The following is a 20,539-nucleotide window of genomic DNA, read 5'->3' on the forward strand; positions in this document are numbered from 1 at the left end:
CGGTCTTCATAGGTGCTCGCTAACAGCACTTGCCCCTACAGTCTGTTAAGGCTATGTGGGGGATCTCTGCCTTTGTATGCAGCTGCGAACCGGCGTCCTGTAGATTGCAAGTTCAGTGCGACGCTGACTCTGACCCCAACATCGCGGCTGCCCGTGGTGTCACGAGTGGCCGTGTGTATCCGTGTTCATCCACAGGTTAAGCCGCTAACAAAGCCGAGTTCGAATCTTGCCCTCGGGGGCAAGTGATATCAAATTCACCGAAGTGGAACTACCCACTCTTAACTAACCGCTTAACCTGAAGATAATGGTGAAGTATGGTCAATCGCCCCCCCCCCCTCTCCACCGACTTGTATCTATCGAGATAATTTAGATAATGTTTGCTGCTATATAGATTTCCACACGATCAGGCCACTTTGTTGGGCTATCATTTGTGGCAGGGTCGCTCCTGGAAAACGAGTTAGTGCCTCAGTGGGCTTTTTACCTGGCAAGATGAAAAATAAAACATAGTTTCGTTTTATTTGAATATTTCCCAGTGATTTGTTGACCTTTCCCATTCTTTCTGTATTTGTGACGGTCTTACCCACCCCCCACGCTGCACATCTGTGACAAAGATATTTACAGCTCATCGGATTCCTCCAGTAGCAATGGAACATTCTAATTGTGACGCAGCAGCGGCGGATCGACAGTCGCCCGGGGGTTGTTATTAAATTAGACGGCGACGATAGTGGTGGAGGTGGTGGTGGTGAAGATGATGTTGGCATTGGGGCTCGCGAAACCTGTTCCACATTCAGAAGCTCCAGCGCACAGCCACAGAACCGCCCCCCCCCCTATAACCGTGTTACGTAACCCGCAGTAATAATAATCAAGTGAGGGTCATGATGGAGAATGTAAATACATACCTGTGCGCTTGCATGACTCTGCTGATGAGACACCAGATGTCGAAACCAGTTAAGAGATTTGCCTGTTGAACCAATGGCTTAAGCGAGCACTGGCTCTGCTGATGAGACAGCGGATGTCGAAACCGGTTTAGAGATTTGTCTGTGTTGAACCAATGGCTCAAACGGGCAGTGGCTTTGCTGATGAGACACCGAATGTCGAAACCGGTTCAGAGTGAGTCCGTATCGCTGGTATAAATCCAACGCTGTTGAGAAGGTGCACTCCCAGAAGGCGGCGTTGGTCGATGGGACGAGTACAATTCTCCAAACACGAGAGTGAGTGGTGGAACGCAAAGCGTTGGAAGGTGGGGTAACCAACCCCCTTCTCTATCACCCGAGCACCCTCACCCCTCCTCTTGAGTCGCGCGCGCGGAGTCAATCACTCGATTCCAGCAGCGGAGACAACAAGGTGCGTGCAGGCGAGACACGGGGGGACACACGTGGGGACACACGGGGGTACACACGGGGGACACACGGGGGGACACGGGGACACACGGGGAAACATGGGGACAGGGGGACACGGGGAGATGGGGACACGGGGAGATGGAGACACGGGCAAACATGGGGACACGGGGAGATGGGGACACGGGGAGATGGGGACACGGGGAGATGGGGACACGGGGAGATGGGGACACGGGGACACGGGGACACACGGGGAGACGGGGACACGGGGAGACGGGGACACGGGGACACGGGGAGATGGAGACACGGGCAAACATGGGGACACGGGGAGATGGTGACACGGGGAGATGGGGAGACGGGGAGATGGGGACACGGGGAGATAGAGATATGAGGACATGAGTACAAGGCACGTCGATCCATAATGCATAAACATCGTATATTATCGTATACCATATATTCCTATGGGTTTGTCTTCCTCGGTATTGTTTGCTGTTGTAACTTGCCGACCCGCCCCTACTGGACATCAGCGTGAAAAAAGAAGAGCTTCGCAGCTTATCGGATTCCTGCTGCAGTCTAAAAATAACGATTTTGATTCCGAAGAGCGCGCGAGGCGACGCGGATGCCGCCTGCCCCCTGGAGTGATCGCGGCACCAGTCCCGTCCGAGACGAGCGGTTTCAACGCGCGGGCGACTCATCGGCAGGCGGGCAGGCAGGGGTTCAGGCTCGACTCGAGTCAGACCGCCGGGTGGTAGTGTCCCGATTGCCTTCGACGGGCGAGAGGAGCGGCGCCTCAATCGCCGTGGCCGCGGTCTCTCTCCGTTGGCACGGCGCGGAGCAAATGCGGGGGCGATGTTCGCACTCGGGTGGTCGAGCCCAGACAATCGCTACGGGAGCAGCGGGTGTCTCCTTTGGTCGTGTTGAACCGGTTGGCACCGAGTTTGTCTCATCGGCAGAGCCAGTGCTCGCCTTGAGCCCTTGGGTCAACACAGGCAAGCCTCTGAACCGGTTTCGACATTCAGCGTCTCATCAGCAGTCGGTGCTCGCCTTGAGCCCTTGGGTCAACACAGGCAAACCTCTGAACCGGTTTCGACATTCAGCGTCTCATCAGCAGTCGGTGCTCGCCTGAGCCGCTGATTCAACGCAGATAAACCTCTGAACCGGTTTCGACATTCAGTGTCTCATCAGCAGAACCAGTGATTGTCTGAGCCACTGGTTTAACACAGACACACTTGAACCTGTTTCGACATTCAGTGTCTCATCAGCAGAGCCAGTTCTCGCTTGAGCCACTGGTTTAACACAGACACACCTGAACCTGTTTCGACATTCAGTGTCTCATCAGCAGGGCCAGTTCTCGTCTGAGCCACTGGTTTAACACAGACACACCTGAACCTGTTTCGACATTCAGTGTCTCATCAGCAGAACCAGTGCTCGCTTGAGCCACTGGTTCAAGACAGCCGTGATGTCTCCTCCTTCGTATTTGTGGGCCAGTGCCATGGCGTCTGAGCGGCAGAGTGGCGGTCAGCGCGCTGTGAGAACGAACCCGGCGACCCGAGTTCGAATCCCGCTCACGGCCAATACCAGTGACGATTATCTGAACCGGTTCTAGGCCTCCCCTCTAGGTCGACTCAGCCTCAAATGAGTACCCGGTGCGGTGTGTAAACATCGCCGCTAGGGAGACAAAGGCGGCCGGACGCGGTGCTGACCACCCACCCCCTCGTGTGCCGTGGCCGGCCTTCATAGGTGCTCGCTAACAGCACTTGCCCCAGCAGTCTGTTCAGGCTAAACACAGAGGGGGGGGGGGGGGTTCTTTGTTTTTTTGTCTTTGTTGTGGATGACCACAGTCGCCACAGGTACACGCATCCAACTGGCGCGACGTTGTGCAGCGGATGCGATTCGGGGGGGGGGGGGGGGGGTTGGTAGACCATGAGCAGAAGGTACAAACCCGAGGCGGGGGAGCGGTGGGGGACCGTCTGCGTTTGGGGATTTGTTTCCCCACGAGCTGCGTTCGTTCACTTTTGCTCGACTTCGTCCCGCCGTGTCGAGCGGCCTGCGCCCTTCGCTCCGTGGCCATTCCGAGTTCCCCCGCTTTGCTTTTGTGTGTGTGTTTTTGTGTGTGTTTGTGTGTGTGTTTTTGTGTGTGTTTTTGTGTGTGTGTTTTTGTGTGTGTGTTTTTGTGTGTGTTTGTGTGTGTGTTTTTGTGTGTGTTTGTGTGTGTGTGTTTTGTGTGTGTGTTTGTGTGTGTGTGTTTTTGTGTGTGTGTGTGTTTTTGTGTGTGTGTGTGTTTTTGTGTGTGTGTGTGTTTTTGTGTGTGTGTGTGTTTTTGTGTGTGTGTGAGTTTGTGTGTGTGTGAGTTTGTGTGTGTGTGTTTTTGTGCGTGTGTGTTTTTGTGTGTGTGTGTTTTTGTGTGTGTTTTTGTGTGTTTTTGTGTGTGTGTGTGTGTGTTTTTGTGTGTGTGTGAGTTTGTGTGTGTGAGTTTGTGTGTGTGTCAGTTTGTGTGTGTTTTTTGTGTTTGCGTGTGTTTTTGTGTGTGAGTTTGTGTGTGTGTTTGTGCGTGTGAGTTTGTGTGTGTGTTTTGTGCGTGTGTAAGTTTGTGTGTGTGTGAGTTTTTGTGTTTGTGTGTGTTTGTGCGTGTGTGTTTTTGGGTGTGTGTGTTTTTGTGTGCCGGGAAAGGTCCAGGCAAGGATTATTGGACATCGCCTTGCCAGGCACGCTGAGGAGAAGTTTGCGGAGCCCCAATGCGGTTTCAGGAAAGGGCGGTCCTGCACAGATGCCATATTTTCTGTCCGTCTGCTACAGCAGAGGTGTAGGGAATTCCAACAAGACCTACATCTCTGCTTTATTGACCTGGTCAAGGCCTATGATACCATCAGTAGGCCTGGGCTCTGGGTTGTTCTTCACTTTTGGAGTACCTGACCCTCTGCTCACGATCATTAAGGACCTTCATAATGGTGAGCGGGCCCGGGTAAAACTACGTGGCCGGGAGTCGGAGCCATTTCCTGTACACTTTGGGGTGCGACAGGGATGTCCTCTGGCTCCCACATTATTTAACATCTATTTTGACCACGTAGTTCGTGAAGCCTTCAATAGCTGTACCGGGGGAATCTCCATTTGGTACAAATATAATGGGAGGCTGATCGATGCCCGGGTGCGGTCAAGGGATGGCTCCCTATTGCTCAACCACGTTATGTATGTCGATGATTTGGTAATAGCTTCTCATTCAGTGTAGGAGTTGGAGACGCTGCTGCTGAACCTGGAGCATGCCACTAAGAGATGGGGCCTTACCATCAGCTCCATCAAAACCAAGCACCTGCCTGGGTATTTTGTACCATCGGACACTCCACCCCCACAACTCCCAATCGGTGATGGGGCAGTTGTGGAGAGAGTGGAGAGTTTTCCATACCTGGGCAGTGTGCTTATGACCGGCTCCAGTTTAACAGCAGAGGTCTCACTCCGAATAAGTCGAGCGGCAATATCTTTTCATCGGTTGCGTAACGCTGTGTGGAAGCTACCTGGTCTGTCGCTCCGCACTAAACTTCAGGTCTTCTCCGACACGGTCATTCCCTCCCTTCTCTACGCTTGCGAAACGTGGACCCCCCTAATGGAACATCTTCGCCGGTTAGAAACATTTAGGCTAGCCTGCCTACGATCCATCCTGGGTTTAGCTAGGCTGGATTGTGTGAGGAGCTCACAAATCCTTGAAAGATCTGGGCAAGGTCCCATCGGTGAGCTCCTCCGGCAGGCAAGGCTGCGTTGGCTGGGTCATGTAGCCCGCATGCCCAGCCACCGCATGCCTAAACAGCTTTTGTTCGGCCGGATCGAGGGGGCTAAACGGGCGCGGCACGGGCTAGAGAAGAGATAGAGTGATGTGGTACAGGAGGACGTGGAGCTGAGTGGACTTGCCGATGACTGGTACCAGCGGTGTCAAGATCGGCCTCTGTGGAGGAGGTTCGTGAAGGATGCTACTGGGCAGTTGGAGGCAATCGCCCTCCAACAACAACGGAGGGTGGAGGAGCGACGCTCACAACAACGAGCGGAGCGCCGGGTGGCTGAAGCACAGCAGGTTGGCACAGTAGGGGGCTCAGGCAGTGCATCAGCCAGTCATCTCAGTCATCTTAGTTAGTCGACCCCTGGCACTTGGGTCTGCCCCGTGACCTCCTGCCAGCCACTTCACGTGGCCTCAAGGTGCACATGGCCTGGCAGAAGCGTCGTGGTGACGTAACCGCCACTTAATGGCGAATGGCGCTTGTTGTCGTTGTGTGTGTGGGTGTTTTGTGTGGGTGTTTTTGTGTGTGTGTATTTTTGTGCGTGTGTTTTTGTGTGTGTGCTGCGTGTGTGTGTGTTTGCGTGGGGTTTTTGCGTTGTGTGTGTTTTTGTGTGTATGTGTGTGCATGTGTGTGTGTTTTGTGTGTGGTGGTGTTTTGTGTGTGTGTGTTGTGTGTGTGTGTGCATGCAAAATCGGGTGACAAATTGTGAACGACAGCCGTCGTCAGACACGCCAAACGCGTCTCATCGGCGACAATCGTTGGTTCACTGCAGCTCAAAATGCTCCGTGGCAATAGCCAGGAGCGGGCTTCAAGGGTTTGCTGGCCCGTGACCCCAGACACACTCAAACAGCGGGGCGGAGGTGTAACGCAATCCGCGACCTCGTCTGAAAGCATCCGAAGACTCATAACGGGTGGCGCTCAGGCAAGAGACACTCGGTCAAGGGTTGGGTGATCCCACACCCCCTCTACCCCCCCGATTTGGATTTCTCTAAACAATTAATTCCGCGTCGTCCACCTCTCTCTCTTCTTGAACAGAGGCCATCTTCGCGCGTTCGCATCTGCGGCGAATTTCGCGAGAGACGGAGAGACATCGTCACAAATAATCTCACCACGGCGCCCGCTCTTTCAAGGCAGAAGGAGACCCAACCTAAGACATCATCGTCATCATCGCTCAGGAGGAGGAACGTCAAGTGACGTGCGGCAGAGCGATCAAGCGAGCGAGCGTAGTCCGATGGTGGGAGGCAACCCCATGGCGAACTCATCCCTGCAGATCGCCGGCATGGCGGTGGGGTTCGTCGGCTGGATCGGCAGCATCGCCGTGACGGCTCTGCCGCAGTGGCGCGTCACCGCCTTCCTGCCCAACTCGGCCAACATCGTGGTCGGCCAGGTGTTCTGGGAGGGCATTTGGATGCAGTGCGTCTCGCAGGCAACGGGCCAGCAGCAATGCAAGGTAACGGGCACCTCTCTCTCTCTCTCGCTGTGGTCTCAAGGTGCACCTCGCCTGGCACAAGCGCCGCGGTGACGTCACCGCCACGTAGTGGCGAACGGTGGTCTTCATTTCGGTTCTTGATTGATTGTATTTTACGGTGACTTTCAGACCGCAGTCCATTTGCTGGCACTGCCTCTTAGTACCTTTCACACGGTCAATAGTATAGTTTATAGCATTTTGTATAATACTAATAAATAGTATAACAGTGTAATGTTTAACATCATTCATAAGGCAATATATAGTACCATAATTGTATAGTGAATATACAGCAGTGTGGTATACAGTGGGGTTAGTAGAATAATACATAGTGTAATAATACAAGTCTAAGATTCTATAGTCTAAAGTATAGGGTAGTGTATAGTAACGCATTGTATAATTCAAGGGTGGGGTTTGTCTATGGATACATTATAAATGTAGTTTAGATTGGAAGGTGTAATATTGTAATTTATAGTAGTCCAGCTTATAGCATAGTTATAACGCAACACAGGACAGAGCAGCGCACCGTGGCCGTTTCCTCCACTTCCCCCCCCCTCCTCCGTTCCGAACATAGATGGACTCGTCCGTCTGAACAAAGCTCGTCGCTCTCCATGGTGCTAATCCCTCACACCAACATCATGCTAATCCCCCAGTTACATGCTAATTTATTTGTAAACTCCTTTGTCAAGGCGCTCTGCTCCTCCCACACAGCTTAAAAGACACTGCTAATCTTGGCAGGGTTCACTCAGGCGCTGTCTTCCGGACAGTCCTGTTTCTTCACCTGAGGAAGGCTACTTGTGTTGTGGCCGAAACGTCGTGAGAATTGTATTCTGTTATTTTTTTTTAATCTCCATTCTACGTGACTTTACCGAAAGAACCCAGAAAATAAATTTGGTGATGGCTACTCGCCGCCGCTGCTGCTGTTTCCTCCTCTCATCCGTGGTTCCTCCTCTCATCCGTGGTTCCTCCTCTCATCCGTGGTTCCTCCTCTCATCCGTGGTTCCTCCTCTCATCCGTGGTTCCTCCTCTCATCCGTGGTTCCTCCTCTCATCCGTGGTTCCTCTTCCTGGCGCCTCTGAGTGACTCTCCCCTCTCTCTCTACGAGGAGCCGGTATCGTGCGGTGGTGGCGCTGCGTTGCAAGTTGATGTATTATTATTGTTATCGTCGTCGTCATCGATCCATCGCTCACTGATACACGCGGGAGACCCGCTGTGCAGTTTGTCGAATCTCACAGCAGGGAGCGCCACCTGCTCGCTCGCTCACTCGCTCGGGGTCGCGGTCCACGTGTTACAATAATAATTTACATTTGTTAAACAAAAAGCCAATTTCATCCGTGGCTCCCAATGCGCCACCGTGCTGTAGAAAGCAGGAAATAGACAGAACCTATGGGGTAAATGGACACAACTAGGGGGGAGGGGGAAGGTCGAGTCCAGTTTACTCACTCGTTCGCTCACCAACTTACTCACTCACCTACTCACTCAGCCACTCAGCCACTCAGCCACTCACTCACTCACTCACCCACTCACTTACCCACTCATCGACCAGCTCACTCACTCGCCCACTCGCTCAACCACTCACCAACTCACCCACTCACTCACCCACTCACTCACCCACTCAAGGCTCCACTTAAATAGCTCTAACGACTCCCACTGTCTTATTAGCGACCGCAAAAGCGTTGTTCCAACGCTCGGGAGATGCGCCGACAAAACTCCGATCAGCACCTGCAGCCCTTCGAAGAAGACGATCCGAAGATCTCAGGGACCTCGTTTTGAAGATTACAGAGATGTATCAGTTCCTGTAAATTCTGCGGGGCTAACCCGCCGAGCGCCTTGTAGGTCATTATCAGCATCAGGGTCTCATAGTTCACTCGGCACGTGACTGGTAAGCCGGGCCAAGGGACAAGAGAGGGCAGCTTGTGCTATGATGCGCGCGAAAGGACTCTCGCGTGGTTGCGTTCTGGACGAGCAGGAGTCTAACCCAGCACCTCGCCAGGAATCCCCGTCGGCGAGTCCCCGCCGGTTCGATCTCCAAGCGCGGAGGTTGAAACAGCGGGCACGTTTCTTAGCCAACACTCGCTACCCCCCACGACCACCGCCCGAGCCTGTGCACGCCCAGCGGTATTAGATGGGTACCCCCAACAGATCGTCTGCCATCGGTAGGTTGCGTGAGATGTGGTGGGGTTAAGTGTCGGTACTCGGAACTCTTCCGAAGCGTTTGGTCATCGTGGAAGAGTAGGCCGAATACCCTCAAAAGTGAGCTTCCTTCAGCTCAACTTTGCTGGAGAGACCTTCCGCCAGCAGTGGCGTGAGCAGGGAATTGCAGGGTTGACTGGGTGAGTGCGTGAGTGGCTGAGTGGGTGAGTGGCTGAGTGAGTAGCTGAGTGATTGGGTGAGTGGTTGAGTGGGTGAGTTGAGCTGAAACAATTATAATAAATCGGCGAGTCGTTAAACGCTTGTGCACCACCTGACAAATGTAACGTCTTTGGCTATGTCGGGTGGTGAAGGGGCTCGCGACACACACGTGGCCAGATTATTTAAATGGCTCAACCCCAAAAACAATAAAATCCGAAAACTGTCTGCGAAAGCCTATATATTACGTGTTAATCGAATTGTATGTTACATACAAATACATGACAGAGATATACACGTGTACAAATCGATCATATAAATAGATTCGTCTCACGCTCCGGACACGCCTATGCCTACCCGCAACACACCTGCGGCTAAAATGTCTGCACATCTCGTGCCGAGCGAGTGGAACGTCACCCCTCCTCGTCACCCGCACTTCTATAGACCCACGGGTGGAGTGATGGGGGGAGGGGGGGTAGAGACAGTGCCAGATAATGTGTTACTCAGTTTAACACGTGAATAACCCAACCGGCAATGGATAACCCATTGTAATTTAGATGCATGCATTAAACCCCGACCCCCGTCGCACGTGAAAGTGTCATAAGTGACTTCATCGCATCTATCGCTCTATTTAATGAACGAAACAGGAGGATTTCTACACAAATTTGACTGTCGTCTGATGAAGCTCGTTGCAATTACTGGCGAAACGTCGTACTCAGATTGTAAATGTTGTGGATTCGCTCTCCAAAACACCGGTGTTGCTGTACTTGTCACGAATTGGCATGTTCTCTTTACGTGTCAAACCTTACTAATTGGCTGTGTCGGGTGGTGGCGGGTTTAACGACACATTCAACTAATAATGCTCCACCGCCCCATCCGAAACAACAAAGTGTCTGGCAAACCACTCGGACAACTCCCACTGCTAACATCGAGCAGCCGGGAGCCCAGCGCAGATAGAGGAGGTCGCTCATCTCCTGCGTGGCAGCAGCAGCAGCAGCAACATCGGCAGCAGCTGTGGGAATCTGGTGGAGGGTGGCACACACGGCGGCGATGTTGACATCAAGAGCTTTACATTTTGACTTAAATCTTTCGTGACTGCAGGGATTCATATTCTTTGGTTCTCTCTGTAAAGTAACGCAGACAGGGAAATAAATAAATAAATAAATCGCTTTTGAGTTTTTTTATTTGTATTTTGATAATTTATTTTTCGATTATTTTTTTATTTCTTAATTGCTTTTCTTTTATGTTCTATCTACGCGACTTTACCGAAAGAAGCAAAGAACATCAAGAGCTTTGGCCACCGTGATGATGCTGACGACGACGACGACGTCTTCACCTTACCCATGCCCTCCACCGCCACCCTCCCCCGTCCTCCCCTTGCCCAGGTCTACGACTCTCTGCTGGCGCTCACACCGGACATGCAGGCGGCGCGCGGCCTCATGTGTTCCGGCGTGGCCCTGGGCATCCTGGCCATCCTCATCGCGACCCTGGGCATGCAGTGCACGCACTGCGTCGAGAACGAACGCGCCAAGGCGTACATCGCCGTGTCGGGCGGCTTCCTCTTCATCATTGCCGCCCTCATCGTCCTCATCCCCGTGTGCTGGACGGCCAACGCCATCATCCGCGACTTCTACAACCCCAGCGTGCCCGAGGCCCTCAAGCGGGAGCTCGGGGGAGCTCTCTACCTCGGCTGGGCGTCCGCCATGTGCCTCGCGGCCGGCGGGGCGCTGCTGACCTGCTCGTGTCTCCGCAGCGACGCGGGCGGCTACAAGCCCCCCATCAACAGGCGACTGTTGCCATTGTTTTCCGGTTTCATTGCTAACAACAACAGCGACAATGTTGGTGGTGGTGGTGGTCACGGCGGTGGTGGCCGAGCGAGTGCCGCCAACAACAACAATGCTCCCGGGCGCTCATACTCGCTCAAAGAGTTTGTCTAGTCTCGTGTGCCTTTCTTTTAGTGGGAGGGGGGAGGGGGGGTTAGAGGGTAATTCAGCGGCCGCGCAGGCTGCAGCGTGGATACCGTGCAGGAGGATTGCTGCTCTTGCGCGCGGGGGGGGGGGAGACCAACACACTCGCATAACACGCGAAACGATTATGACGTCGTAATAGAAGTTTTCTTTGGGGTTAGATCGCGTAAATATATAAATGTGTCGTTAAACCCGCCACCACCCGACGCAGCCCATTAGTAAGGTTTCTCACGTAAACAGAACATGCCAATTCGTTACTGGTACAGCACACCGGTGTGTTGGAGAGTAATTGCATTTTACAATCTGAGCACGACGTTTCGCCAGCAATTGCATCTAGCATCATCAGGCGGCAGCCAGATTTGTGGAGAAATCCTCCTGATTGTGACTTACTCAACTGACACTGCGTGGATATGTCAACCATCCCCATGTGTTTTGTCCTTCGTAACCTTCGCTGTGATGGGCGAGCGCTGGGTGGTGTTGATTGGGGGGACCGCCGCCCCAAAACGTTTATGGACCACTAAGTTTGTTCGGTGGGGGGGGGGGGGGTGTGGGGTCAATGATGCGGTGAACTTTCAATAATAAATTAATCGTCAACATTGCCCCCCCCCCCCTTTCTCACAAGACTAATTCCCGTTTGCAGGTCGGCGCTGCGTCCACTTTATGCCGCACAGGGACAGCTTCCACTCGGGGTGGGGGGGTCCCCTATGCCAGACTGCAGGAGGGAGGGCATGGAAAAGGCTGGGATGAAAATTGAGATGCTCATTCATTTTAAGCCGCGCAACAGCCACCTCGCTTGCGCCAGGCCCGCACCCAAACGGCAGGCAGCACAACTTAAGCCGCCCCGCGGCTAAAACCGCTTTGTCCGTATCTGAGCGAGCGGCTGCGCGACACGTGCGCATCCAATGACGCGTTCGGGATTGGGAAGGGCCAATCAGAGTCGCGCAAATGCGCAAGCCGCGTGTCGACGAGTGGGCGGTGGCGACAAATCGCCAAGCAGATCGACGCTTGAGAGTCGACACTGCGTCTCATTCTCTTTACCACTACTACTGTGAGCAACCCAGTTGCGCAACTTGTTCCCTGCAACTGGTTGCAGAGACGCCCAAAGCAGACGCGAATCGAATTGCTTGCAGCTGATCGCCCTCGGTGCGAAGAGATCGTTAACGCTCGCAGGAGCGGATCGCGAGTGTTCGGGATCAATGAGGGGGTTTCTGTTAAACGTATGCTAAATATATGCAAATTATATGCAAATTGTGCCCACGGTTTAATTTCTCACTGATTATTACTTTTTTTGTTCCCGGAGGGGGGTGGGCGGGGGGGTCGCTGCGTCGACCGGTGGAGTTGCCAGTTCAGCGCACTGCGCCGTGAAACCCGGCGACGCGAGTTCGATTCCCGGGTACGGCTGACATCAGTGGCGAATGACATCGTCATCCGAACCGGCCGCGCATCTCACCGCCTCCCGTTTATCCACCTCGCCCCCTGACCCCCCCCACCGCTTTCACCAACCCGCACGCGACCGGCCCGGTGAAGTATGGCGAAAGGGAAGCAACGGGCTCTGGGAGATCTTTGACTGACCCTTGGTCGGAAGAATGACACAATCGGTGACTCTCCGTTCAGTGGGTTCAACGGTCCACCAAACCCTTGCCGCGTATTTAAATACATTTCTCAGACGCACACACGCGCATTGACGTAAATATATATATATAGTTATACCCAACACGCTGGTGTGTAAGGCTGACGTCTCCATGGCAACGAAGCTGTCCGCGAATGCGGCTCGCAATGTAATGAGCTGTAAATAGAGCGACAGGGCGAGACGGATGATTGAGTGGGGGAGGGGTGCGAGTGGGGAGTGGGGGGGAGTTGGGGCTGGAGGTGTACCACGTGGTCGTGTCAATTCTCGTCGATCCTTGCGGAGTTGATGATGGCAGCAGCGATACCGCTGGTCGCAAGAGCTCGATGTCAATGTAGAAAGTGGTGGTAGAGGTGGTGGAGGTGGTGCTGCTGTTGCTGCTGCTGCTGGCCACGACGAGAGGGCTAGAGCAGAGATGTTGTGTAGTTCTGCTGTTCTTCCTCCTCCTCCTCCTCCCTTGAAAGAGCGCAGACTGCAGCGCTTCCAGGGGCGTCCGTAGCGGATGTGCGTGGCCCTGGGCCGTGTGGGCCACCCGACGCCTGCTCACTAAACTGTGACGTCGAAGCGCCCCCCCCCCTCCGAAGCGTGGGGTCCGGGGCAGTCGAACTGATTCGTCGTACGATTGGGGCGGCTCTGGCAGCAGCAGCAGCAGCAATGCGGTTGAGGAGCTCGATGCCAATGTCGAAGGTGGTGGTGCTGCAGCTGCTGCTGGTGAGAGGGCTTCAGCAGAGAGAGAGTTCGTGTCGTTGTGCCGTTCCTCCCCCTCGATTGAAGGAGTGCAGACCGCACTGTGGCCACGATGAGTAACAACAGCTGATCGCTAGCCGGTAACAATGTACTCATCTGACGTGTCGAGAGGGCGAAGGGGTTGGGTGACCACTCCTCGCCTCGAGGTGCCGCTCGTTCCCCGCGCGCCGTGCTGGGCTAACGCCCCATCCTCTCTCCTCGTCCTTCCGAGCCTAAGGCGGTGTTCTTCTTTGCTAGGTCCGCAGACCACTAAACCTATGCAAACATTTCCGCATACACTTTTCTCTCTAAATACCACTCGTAAACAATGATTCAGCTTGCTGGAACATACCGGTTTTTTTTACGCAGCTATACGTTTTGTTTCGGATGTTCGGTTTAGGGGTAGCTTTAATCAGGGTGGTTTACCTAACTACATTTTTTTTTATTAAATATCATGCATTTGCATCAAACTAAACTATTATTTTGTATTTTACCAGGTAAGGCATACTAAGCTTTGTAGCTCTTTCTCAGAAGCGACATGGCCACAAATGATAGCTCAACGGAGTGGCTTATCACGTGGAAAATTAGAGCAGCCAAACACTCTGAACGCGCGTTTATAAACGTGGAGGTTAAAAACCGGACCACGGAGAGAGAGAGAAACACGCAAACTTCAAATATGCAACAGGCGTCAGGGTCGGGATCGAACCTACGACCTCATGTATATCAGGCGACGTAGTTTATTGCCAGAAAGGATAAGACATTCTTATATTTTTATATTGGCAAGAAAGATCTCATTGTAGCTGCTCACCACGAGCTATACATTCCCTGATAGTGGCATTGTCTTTGTGCTGTTCGCCTTTTAGCGTCCTCTGGTCTAACACTGGTCGAGACTAGCCCCTAAAGAAGGCTGTCTCTGGTGTGGACCAATCAGTTTCAAAGACAATGCATCATCATGTACTACCAGAGCATGTTTTTGTGTTTGCATGTTCACCACAAGTACGTGTGGTTAATGCCGACAGGATTCCTTGCAAAAGTTTTCCGTTTGGTCTTTTAACATCTTAACACAACTGTTTCATTGCCAGAAAGGGTAAAAACCATCTTTATATTCTTCATGGTTAACATTTGGCTACCGTGGCACCCATCGCAGCCACGCGAACCACCTGGGGGACTGTGGCGGACCGCTTGATGGTGCAGGGACCTCGCACTCTGAGAACCACTGCTCTAAGTCTACCCTGGAATCCCGCTGCTGCTGCTGCTGCTGTCAGACCATGGATGTCGCTGCCAGGCCCCAGCTCAAGGCTACGGTCAGCGTGGAGTGATGCCCCAGGAGCTCCACGAACTCACTCCGTTCACTCCGCTCACTCGCTGGTCGGGGCAGCCGCCTCATTGCCACCACCGCTATCGCTACCTAGGGGCCGTCCATGAATGACGTCACGCACCTAGGGGGGGCGGGGGGGGGGGTCAGACATTTGTGACGATGTGTGACGAAGGGGGTGGGGGGGGGGGGTTTGAGAAATGTGACGTCACATCATTAAATAAATATAGACAACACGTTCTACTTAATTAAATAGACTTTTTAATAAATGTTTTCTCCTACAACATCAGAGTGCAGCGGCACATTAAATACGCACTACAATGACAATAGTTTAAAGCAGAGCTTTGTGACGTCATATTTGAGGGGGGATCTTACTTTTTTTGACGCCGTGTGACGAAGGGGGGCGGGTCAAAAATCGTCCAAAATCGCGTGACGTCATTTATGGACAGCCCCTAAGAGAGTAACGTCGGACGAACGTCAGACGGCTCTTGACAGGCATGGCCATGTGCGTGGCGTAGTGCGCTAACCACTGCGCCACCGTTCCTTCACCCCCCCTCCTCCTCCCCCATGTCTCAGGCGTGTATATCCCCCTTGACGCATGAGCAGTGACGACGTTAATAGCCGCGTACGACGCTCACACTTAACACGACATTAACCCACGTCACGGTCGGATCATCAAATGCGCTGATTCTATTACTCCGCGTGGCGCACTCCGAAGAGGCTCGGCTTGACCACGAGGATGGGGCGACGTGGACGGCGAGGGGGGGGGGGTGGTGCCGTGTGCGCGTGTGGACGTGCGTGCGATAGATATAGCGCGGGGATCAGAGAGACAGACAGAGAGACAGACAGAGAGAGAGAGAGACAGGGCGAGCGCAGATGCACGCAGAGACGGGAACACGTGCAATGCAGAGCACTCGCCACACGCAGGGGCGACAAGATGGGCTCTTCACCCAGCAGTGAATAAACCATGATGATGATGGCAATAGTGATAACGGGCATGGGTAGGTGGATGCTTGGGAGATTGCACCGAGAGCCAGCAAGATAGGGAGAAAGAGAGACTTGGATGAATAATAACCAGCTTGTTTGCCTGTCCTAGGACGGAAGCTGTAACATTTACGAAAAAAATTAAGCAGAGTATAATTGTGTCTTGCGTAAATTGAATGGCAGTGAATCTTGCACGAATGTATGTCATCAAACACTTCACTGAGTTTCACTGTAGCGCTGTATTAATGGCAGTGAATCTGCCACGAAACTACGTCATCAAACACTTCACTGAGTTTCACTGTAGCACTTTATTAATTGCAGTGATTCTTGCACTAAACTACGCCATAAAACACTTCACTTCATGTCACTGTAGCAATGTATATAACTGACCTTCAATTTGTTCAAATTCACTGCTCTGATAATTTTTATTCTCTTCTGCTTTCGGTCGCTGGGGCTGAAATAAATTGGAATTCGATACAATATCTGGAAAATCACCGATAAATGTATATTTTACCATAATGTAGAAGCATCAGTTAGACTTACCTTTTGTCTCAAGTGCTGAAGACATGAATAAAGACACCAAATCCACTGTGTTGCTACGTAGACTTATTTATTAGATTCACTTTCAATAAAGAAACGTGAAACTTAAAGTGAATTCGCGATACAATATTATTTCCGCTCGACCTTCTGCGTGTCAAAATCCACCCGCTCATGAATATTAATGACGGGGGGGGGGGGGGGTGCGGCATGTGGAGTGACGTCACGCGCGGGACACACGAACAGACATTCTTGGCTCATTGTACAGGGTGTATGAAACGGATGGACCCAATTTCAAAGCAGTATATTTCACGATGGCAACATGTTACAATTACACGAAAAGTTATAAACGGTTTAATGAGTTATCAATTTTTAATATCCATTTTTATAAATGCTCTATGGGCCCTCCACCTGCTGTACGGACAACATCGAGACGATAGTTGAATTCGTCCCAAACGCCTCTCAAAGTGTCTTCTCTTACACTGAAGTCACCACTGCCGTGATTCTGTTTTTGAGGTCATCCAGATTAGTCGCTAATGGTGGCACAACACCACGGTCTTTGATATATCCCCACAAGAACAAGTCGCAGGGTGTGGTGATGTCTGGGAGTGATCTTGGGGGCCAAGAGTGTAGCGCCAAGTCCTTGGGTCCCGTGGGACCTATCCAGAGTTGAGGCAGCGTTGTCTTGCGAATGACTGAGGCTAGGGGCTGTTTCTGCGCTGGGAGAGGCATCTAGCGGTAATCATTTGAAACTCTATGCCCCGCCCTCTCTATGCCCCGCCCTCTCTATGCCCCGCCCTCCTAAGTGTTAAGAGGTTCATTCACGGGCGGTTCGTGGTTGCAGAGATATAGCGATTTCAAATCGGGTCCATCTTTTTCAAACACCCTGTAGTAATGTATATCCGTGGATCCCATTGCGCCACCGTATGTGGAAAGGCGGGAAATAGACAGACCCGGCAGGGTACACAGGCCAGAACTAGAGGGGGTGGGAGAGACCGGTTTAAAGAGGTGAGTTTGCAAGGCGGGACTTCAAAATATCTCACGACTCTGATGTTCCCATTGGCAATGGGCAAAGCGTTGTTGCAAAGCTCGGGGAACTGCGCTGGCAAAAGCGCGATGGCCCGCAGAGTGACAGGACGTGGTTCACGTTGAGCGGTCGAGACTGAGCGTGGAGTTACAGTGGAGAAACAAAAAGTAATATTGAAAAAAAACTTTTTTTTTAAAAACACGCTTTAATTAAATGTACCGTACGAGGAATGGCACAACTCCACGACTCCAGGAAGTGGCCCCGACGCTTGCCATGACGTAAGGAACCGTGGTCATTTACAGCCAACGTCAGTTGACCGTGGACAATTAGAGCCAAGCCGAAACATAACATCTAAAAAAAACCAATGTTTTTAAATATGTTTTTTTAAATAATAGAATATAGTATTGTCATCATTATGACATAAGTATACCAAGTTTGTAGTCGATACCACATTGGGAAGTGGGTTAAAATTGAGTTACAAGATTTGAGGATACAATAGATATTGTGAGTTAAATAAAAGCGTGTAATAATAATAAAAAGAGCCGCCGATATGGGAGCGATGGAATCGTGCGGGAAGAGCTTCTGTGTGGGGTTTTCGCGACGGCTTTGGGGGGGGGGGGCCTTCATCCAACAATGGATAGAGCATCGTTGACAGTGGTGACGATGACGGCGGTGTGAAACCTATGGTGCATTGGTCTGTGTCATTATTTGTTACCGGTAGCGGGCATCGGCCACCTTCTTGAAGCTGTAGCGACTGGACATCTTCCACTACTGGACATCTGCGAAAGAGAGCTTTGAAGCTCTTCGGATTCCTCCAGTATGAATACATATTCTGCTTCAGCGTCACGCTCTTGCGAAAAGTGCCCCCCCAGCTCCCCAAACAAAAAATAATTACGGCAATAAAAAGGAGAAGCTAATTAAAATCTGACGTCACGATTGCAGTCATCGCTCCATACATTGTCACGCTCGATTTAAAGCTTTCGTGACTGCAAGGATTCATCTTCTTTGGTTCTTTCGGTAAAGTCACGTAGAATGAGAATAAAATAATAAAATAACACAATAAAATTCTCACGACGTTTCGGCCACAACGCAAGCGGCCGTCTTCAGGTGAAAGGTACAGACCTTCCACTTCAGCACCACGGACAGCTACGAGCCCCGTTCAGACGGACGAGTCCATCCATGGTTGGAGCGGAGGAGGAAGGAGGGGAGAAACAGCTGCGAGGCGCTGTTATACTCCATGTTATAAACCATACCATTAACTGTGGTGTGAGAGGTATTAAGAGTCAGTGCCAGCGAAAGAGCTGCGGTCTGAAGGTTCTCGTAAAATACAATTAATTAAGAACCGAAATGGTTTAAAACATCTTTCCAATGGTTACTAAGCCAGAATCCATCTTCTCGGTTGAAATTGTCTCTGTGTTTGTATATGTGGATGGCCTCATGAACGAATCTCTCATGGTAGCCGGTTGGTTTGCAAAGAACCTCTGTCTTGGAGAAGTCAATGTCATGTGAGCCCACTGAATTATAACAGTGATCTGCCGCGGCAGATTGTGTTATTTCATTATTTTATTCTCATTCTACGTGACTTTACCGAAAGAACCAAAGAAGATTGTCACCCTCATTAAAATAACACTCGACACATTCGTCAACAAAAGCACGTGGTGCAAAAAAATATAAAGGGTGGTGGGAAATATAATAGACGACGTTTCGGGCAATGGGCCGCCTTCACAGCAATGGTGCCCTTGATGCACGTGCCGGGAAAGACACGCGCAAGTTACGCAATATGACCCAGAAATCAACGTCGCATCGTCGCATTGGTCGCGAAAGCTGGCACGCGTTCATATTTTGCCGCTCTCAGCTCCAATGGGGTGTGTGTTAGAGGGTGGTCGTCTTTGTTCACAGCAATGCAACAAAAAGAGACAAAGATCCCCCGTATAGCCTTAACTGACTGTTGGGGCAAGTGCTGTTGGCGAGCACCTATGAAGGCCGGTACGGCACACGAGTGGGTGGGTGGCCAACACCACGCCCGGCCGCCTTTGTCTTCCCAGTGGCGATATTTACACATCGCACCAAGGTACTTATTTCAGGCCCAGGACCGGTTTAGATCTTCGTTAACGGGGTTGGCCGTGAGCGGGAATCGAACCCGGGTCGCCAGGTTCATAGCGCAGCGCGCTAACCGCTACACTACACAGCCATAGAGGTACATGCACACATGCATCCCATTCTATGATGTCGAGCTCACGCAATGCAGGGGCGCAAAGTGTGGGGTCTGCGGCAGCGTTATGCGACCCATAGGGGGCCCAGTCGGCCACAAGGGGGGGCCCTCGGATCAACAGATAAACGAGCAGCAAAATGTGAAGACAAATATTTTTTTCGTCGTAATAAAAATGACATGCGGTCTTACATGGTCCAAGCCCGATTAAAGCATCTGGCTATAATCGTATCAATAGAGCAGCAGAACTTTGTGCGATCCACCCCCTTTGAGGAAGACGCGTGGTACCTTAGGGGCCGTCTATAAAGACGTCACGCACTTGGGGGGGGGGGAGGGGTCAGACATTTGTGACGATGTGTAACGAGGGGGGGGGTTGAGAAATGTGACGTCACATCAAAATGCGCAACTTTAAATAAATATAGACAACACGTTCTACTTAATTAAATATAATTTTTAATAAATGTTTTCTCCTACAACATCAGAGTGCAGCGCCACATTGAATACGCACTACAATGACAATAGTTTAAAACGATTTGAAGCATTTTGATTTAAAGCTTTCGTGACTGCAGTAATTCATATTCTTAGTTTTTTCGGTAAAGTCACGTTGAAGGGAAACAACAACATAATAAAATATATAAAACAATAAAACATTCTCACGACGTTTCGACCATAACTCAAACGGTCATCTTCAGGTGTGTTGGTTTGCATAAATTTATTTTTAAACGGCGCATTTATTTATTTATAAATTAAATTAATTTTAAAGAAATTAAATTAATTAAATAAATTAAATTAATTTTAAATAAATAAATGCGCCGTTTAAAAATAAATTTATGCAAACCAACACACCTGAAGATGACCGTTTGAGTTATGGTCGAAACGTCGTGAGAATTTTTTTATTGTTTTATATATATTTTATTATTTTGTTGTTTCCCTTCAACGTGACTTTACCAAAAAAACTAAGAATATGATTTGAAGCATGTTTTATCTTTTAAATAGAAATATGGTTGGGGGGGGGGGTAGAGCTTTGTGACGTCATATTTGAGGGGGGGTCTGACTTTTTGTGACGCCGTGTGATTCAGGGGGGGGGGGGGTCAAAAATCGTCCAAAATCGCGTGACGTCATTTATGGACGGCCCCTTGATTACGAGTATTGTACCTTTAAATATTTCGTTTAAATCAATAGCGTCACGTGTGAGACTGTATTCCTCTAAACCCCAATACACGGTGCAACTA

General features: G+C 51.1%; 1 protein-coding gene across 3 annotated transcripts; it reads left to right on the plus strand.

Moving 5' to 3' along the window:
* Positions 1 to 920: 920 nt before the first annotated feature.
* On the plus strand, positions 921 to 12,704 carry LOC116952951 (claudin-4-like). Of its 3 annotated transcripts, none has more exons than XM_032972706.2 (3): positions 921 to 1,344; positions 6,137 to 6,551; positions 10,301 to 12,704. In XM_032972706.2, exons 2-3 carry the CDS (start codon positions 6,333 to 6,335, stop codon positions 10,850 to 10,852), a joined length of 771 nt encoding a protein of 256 aa, XP_032828597.1. In that variant the 5' UTR covers positions 921 to 1,344; positions 6,137 to 6,332; the 3' UTR covers positions 10,853 to 12,704. The 3 variants fall into 3 exon arrangements, with proteins under 3 accessions (XP_032828597.1, XP_032828599.1, XP_032828598.1); XM_032972708.2 differs by having other exon boundaries at positions 6,232 to 6,551; XM_032972707.2 differs by having other exon boundaries at positions 6,236 to 6,551.
* The last annotated feature ends 7,835 nt before the right edge of the window (positions 12,705 to 20,539 follow it).

Source organism: Petromyzon marinus, chromosome 49 (assembly GCF_048934315.1).
Source record: "Petromyzon marinus isolate PM22_M1 ecotype Great Lakes invasive population chromosome 49, UKy_Petmar_22M1.pri1.0, whole genome shotgun sequence".
Lineage (NCBI taxonomy): Eukaryota > Metazoa > Chordata > Hyperoartia > Petromyzontiformes > Petromyzontidae > Petromyzon > Petromyzon marinus.